General features: G+C 43.5%; 1 protein-coding gene across 1 annotated transcript in view; it reads left to right on the top strand.

The window, feature by feature from the left end:
* LOC113808647 (uncharacterized) overlaps window positions 1-5,799 on the top strand; it is a 41,435-nt gene that overhangs the window by 26,670 nt on the left and 8,966 nt on the right. Inside the window, exon 3 of the mRNA XM_070136329.1 lies at window positions 9-1,586. Within this exon, the coding sequence (XP_069992430.1) occupies window positions 9-1,586 (1,578 nt within the window). The remainder of the gene's footprint in view (window positions 1-8; window positions 1,587-5,799) is intronic.

Consider the following 5,799-nt stretch of genomic DNA (forward strand, 5'->3'; position numbering starts at 1 on the left):
CCCCGCAGGTGTGGTGCCCCGCGGAGTGCTGCTGCGTCAGGGCAAGCACGTGTGGGCGGAGGAGGCGCCCGTCGTGCCCCTGTGCTGGTACCTCTTCTGCCTCAGCGTCACGTCCACGAGGGTGTCCGTGTTCCAGGACGGGCGTCGCCTCCTGAAGGTCGACGCTGCCGCCGCCTACCTCGCGGGGCGGCCCCGGGTCCTCGTGGGCGGCGGCCAGCCCTGGCCAGACGTGCCGCCAGCCACCTACAAGCTCTTCACGCCCACCAGTGACAGCTGGGACGCCCTCAGGGAGAGCGAGAACGCCGCCTTCGTCACGGGCTCCTTCGCGGGCGAGCTGTTTGACCCGCGGGCGTGGGACAGCGAGCTGAGTGACCGGGAGATGACGGCGTTGGCCGCGTGCGGCGCCAGCCCCCCCGCGGCCAGTGGCGTGTGGCGCGGGCGGGGCGCCAACATCACGAGGGACTCCATGGACGATGCGGAGCCGTGCAAGAAGCGCGAGTTCGCCTACGTGCTGCTGGGGACGCCCATGCCGTACGCGCAAAACGAGCAGGCGTGCAGGCGTCTCGGCGCGAGCATGATCGCGCCCGAGGGCCAGAGCCAGCACACCGCCCTCCTGCAGGAGGTCGAAGCCTATCAAGACACGTGCGGCGGAGGTCGACAGGTGCTGTGGGTGGGCGGGGGCGGCGGCGGGCGGTGCCCTGCGCTCACCGTCTCGGGGCAGGAGTCGACCGGCTGCCGCGCGGGCGGCATCTGCGCGGGCTGCGAGCTGGCGAGCACGCCCTCGCGGAGGCTGTTCACGCTGCGCGGCCTCTGCGCGCCCGAGGAGGCCGACCTGGTGTTCGTGCTGGGCTCCGCGCCGCCCCCGGCGGGCTCGTCCTCGGCGCCGCAGCCCTACTTCCAGGGCGTGGAGCGCTACAGCCTGAGGAGGGGCGCGGGGGCGGGCCAGGCCGCGGCCGCCGCCACGTGGGAACTCCGCGACGACGCCTCGGGCCAGGTCGTGGCCAGCCTGAGCGACGACCTCCCCGTGGGCGTCCGCCACTGGCGCGTGGCGGCGGGCCTGTGCGGCGCGGGCGGCGAGCGCATCGTCAAGGCGTCCCTGAGCGCGTGCGGAGAGCGCGAGACGACCTGCGGCTCCGGCGAGTGCGTGCCCCTTGCCCGCCGCTGCGACGGCTACCCCGACTGCGCCGACGGCTACGACGAGGAGGACTGTCAGCCCGTGCGGCCGCCCGCGTCCTACCTCTTGACCGCGCCGCCCCCGCCCACGCCCTCCGAGGTCGAGCTGGACTTCGAGGTGTCCCGCGTGCCCTCCACGGCGCCGCTGACCGTCCTGCTGCGCGTGACCATGTCCTGGCGCGACCCCAGGCTCGCCTTCGCCAACATCAGGCCGTCGCAGGACACGCCCATCCCCGAGGACGCGCCGCTGTGGCTCCCGCGGCTCCTCATCCTCGCGCCGGACATCGCCGCGCCCTCGGGGGTCGTCAGGAGCCCAAGGGACGGCGAGGGGGGACGCGTCGAGCGATCCATCGCCCTCACCGCTCTCACCACGGGCGCCGCCCTGCCGGACCCCAGAGACACGCCCGCCAGAGGTCAGTACTGGGGGGAGAGAGAGAGAGAGAGAGAGAGAGAGAGAGAGAGAGAGAGAGAGAGAGAGAAAGTGAAAGTGAAAGTGAAAGTGAAAGTGAAAGAGAAAGAGAAAGAGAAAGAGAAAGAGAGAGAGAGAGAGAGAGAGAGAGAGAGAGAGAGAGAGAGAGAGAGAGAGAGAGAGAGAAAGTGAAAGTGAAAGTGAAAGTGAAAGAGAAAGAGAGAAAAAGAGAAAGAGAGAGAAAGAGAAAGAGAGACAGAGAGAGAGAGAGAGAGAGAGAGAAAGAGAAAGAAAGAGAAAGTGAAAGTGAAAGAGAAAGAGAAAGAGAGAGAGAGAGAGAGAGAGAGAGAGAGAGAGAGAGAGAGAGAGAGACAGCGAAAGAAAGAAAGAAAGAGAAAGAGAGAGAGAGTTAGAGAAAGAGAGAGAGAGAGAGAGAGAGAGAGAGAGAGAGAGAGAGAGAGAGAGAGAGAGAGAGAGAAAGAAAGTGAAAGTGAAAGTGAAAGTGAAAGTGAAAGAAAGTGAAAGTGAAAGTGAAAGAGAAAGAGAAAGAGAGAGAGAGAGAGAGAGAGAGAGAGAGAGAGAGAGAGAGAGAGAGAGAGAGAGAGAGAGAGGGTGACGAGGGAATAAAAATATAAGTAAAAATACACAATAACGATAAGGAAGCGGAGAAGCGGAAAAGACAGATGATTTAATAATACCTTTCGTGCAAGAGTCAAGACGCAACAATGGATAAACACGTAAAAGAAGATGGATAAGAATAAGTGAAGAGCTATGAAATATTGATAAGAATAAGAAAAAGAAAATGAATGCTTGATTAATTCTGTTCAATGTGTCTGACAAAAAAAAAAAAAAAAAAAAAAAAAAAAAAAACTGTTGACTGTGTCTCAGTCTATGTGTTACTGCAGCTGTATGTGTCGTTACTCAGAAATAAGGTCTGCATGGGTATGTATGTCAATTAAGTCGTGTTTGCGTGTGTATTGTGCAAGCGAGACTGCTTGTGCATGCGAGATAATGGTTGCAGTTTCGGGGTTTTAGCGTAAGCTGATGTGGCGTCAAAATAACGAAGCGCGATGAAGCAATTTGAGACCTATGGTACGTCGATGCAGAAGCTTCGTTCATACTTGTGCCTTTATTGTCGTTGTTGTTGTCGTTGTTGTTGTTGTTGTCGATGTCGTTGTTGTTGTCGTTGTTGTCGATGTTGTTGTTGCTGTTGTCGATGTTGTTGTCGTCGTCGTTGTTGTTATTGTTGTTTTTGTTGTTGCTATTGTTGCTGTTTTTGTTGTTGTCGTTGTTGTCGTCGTTGTTGTTGTTTCTACTGTACTTTTAAATCCCAGAATCAACGTAATTTACTCGCGACAATGCGTCATGTAAATCCCGAAGGAATTTCTTGCAGCTGGATACACGCACAAGACGCATCCCTGACTCGTGGTCCAGGGATTAGGAAAGTGAAAACACAGAAGAAGAAGAATAAGAAAAAAAAAGAAGAAGAATGAGAAAGGGAAGAAGAAGAAGAAGAAAGGAAAGAAAGAGAAGAGGAAGAAGAAGAAGAAAAGAAAGAAAGAAAGAACAAGAAGAAGAAGAAGAAAAAGAAGAAAGAGAAGAGGAAGAAGAAGAAGAAGAAGAAAAAGAAGAAGAAGAGGAAGAAGAAAAGAAAGAAAGAAAGAAAGAAGAAGAAGAAAAAGATGAAAAAGAAGAAAGAGAAGAGGAAGAAGGAGAAGAAGAAGAAGAAGAAGAAGAAGAAGAAGAAGAAGAAGAAGAAGAAGAAGAAGAAGAAGAAGAAGAAAAAGAAGAAATTGATGACAGAGAAGGACAAGGATTAGGAAAAGAACATAATAGTGAAAGAAGATGATGATGAAGAGAGGAAAGAAAAAAATGGAAAAGAAGTAGAAAGTAGAAAAAAGGAAAACATAAAGGTTGAGAAAAAGAGAACCAACAATAAACAGGCAACAACAGCAAAGACGACAACACCTCCCGAGAAACAGCACTCAACAGCGCCAGAAACAGCCGAGGCGGAACAGCAACCCAGCTTGGCAACCCAGGAGAGCAAACAGCAAGGGCGAGGGTCGAGCAGCCAGGCTTTTTCTCAATTCATTTTTCATGCGTGATATTGACAGTTGTACGCAAAAACATCTCTTATGCGTACCCGGAGGAAGGAAGGGGCTTTGTCGGGTCAGCTGCTTTCTCGCTCCTCCCTCCTCCTCCTCTCCTCCTCTTCACGCCCTCCCCTCCCTCCTCCTCTCCTCCTCTTCACGCCCTCTCCTCCCTTCGTCCTTCTACCTCCCCATTCCGACGAAGGTAATTCTTTGGGATCAAATACAAACAATTTCATATGTATATGTATGTATGTATATATATATATATATATATATATATATATATATATATATATATATATATATATATATATATATATATATATATATATATATATATATATATATATATATATATATATATATATATATATATATATATATATATATATATATATATATATGTATGTATGTATGTATATATATATATATATATATACATATATATATATATATATATATATATATATATATAAATAAATAATGTGTGTGTGTGTGTGTGTGTGTGTGTGTGTGTGTGTGTGTGTGTGTGTGTGTGTGCGCGTGTGTGGGTGTGTTTGTGTGTGTGTGTGTGTGTGTGTGTGTGTGTGTGTGTGTGTGTGTGTGTGTGTGTATGTGTCGGTGAGTGTTTTTGTGTGTGTGTGTGTATGTATGGAAAAGAAAAAGGGCTTATGTGGCATCAACTACTCCCTGCACAGCGGTGGCGTGACGTCAGCCGCTCATGAACTGACATCAATCCCAGATTATTTTCTTTTTATTTGTTAAAAAGAAAAAGTCTTTTCCTTTTTTTTGTAGCTACTCATGTTTTTTTCTTTCATAGCATTATCATTCTCGTTATAATCATCGCTATTACTATCATTTCTATTGTCATTATTATCATCTTTATCTTTATCATAATCATTATCATATTCTTTATGGTCGTCGTCCTCCTCACATCGTCATTATTATTATTATCATTATATTCATAATTGTTATCATTACCGTCATAGTTGCTATTATTATCATTATCATTATTCTTATGGCTATTCTTATTGCTATTATTATCATTATTTTTTTGTATTTTCACTGTAATCATTATCATTGTTATCATTACTACTATTATCAATATTAGCATTATTGCTATCATTATTGTTTTTATTTTTCTTAATCTTCTTCATATTCTTTATTTTACTATTATCATCGATAACCTTGTTATTGTTATTATTATTATTATTATTATTATTATTATTATTATCATTACTATTATTATCATCATTATTATTATTATTATTATTATTATCATTATTACTATTATTATCATTATTATTATCATCATCATCATTATTACTATTATCATTATCATCATCATCATTATTACCATCATTATCATTATCATTATTATTACCATCATAACTATTACTATTATTCTGTTATGATCAGTATCAATGCCATCATCATTATTAGTGTTATTGTTGTTGTTGCTATTATTATTATTATTATTATCTTCATTATCATTATCATTATCATCATCATTATTGTCATTATTAAAATCATCATTATGATTATCATTATTGTTACTATCATCATTAATTGTTAATGATATTAATTTTACTTTATCATCATCATTGTTATTATCATTATTCTTATTGTTATCATTATTGTTGTTGTAATTATTATTATCATGATTATTATTATTATTATTATTATTATTATTATTATTATTACTATTATTATCATTATTGTCATTATCATTGTCATTATTTTTATCATTTTTATTATACTTATCATTATCATATCATTATTATCATTATCATTACCAACTATATTTTTATCACTATTAGTTTCACTAATTTCATTATCATTGTCAATATTGTTATCATCATCATCATCATTATTATCATAGTTTTCATTATTTCTATCATCATTGTTATTATCACTATTGTCATTATTATTATAATTATTATCAAAATCATTTTCATTTTTATCATTACTATTATCGTTATTATCATCATTGTCGTTATTACTATTACTATCATCATTATTGCTTTCATTGTTATTATCACTATCATTATTATTATTTTTATTATCATTATTATCATTGTTATTATTATTATTGTTATTATCATTATCATCATACCATAATGA

The sequence above is a fragment of the Penaeus vannamei genome, chromosome 21 (genome assembly GCF_042767895.1).
Source record: "Penaeus vannamei isolate JL-2024 chromosome 21, ASM4276789v1, whole genome shotgun sequence".
Lineage (NCBI taxonomy): Eukaryota > Metazoa > Arthropoda > Malacostraca > Decapoda > Penaeidae > Penaeus > Penaeus vannamei.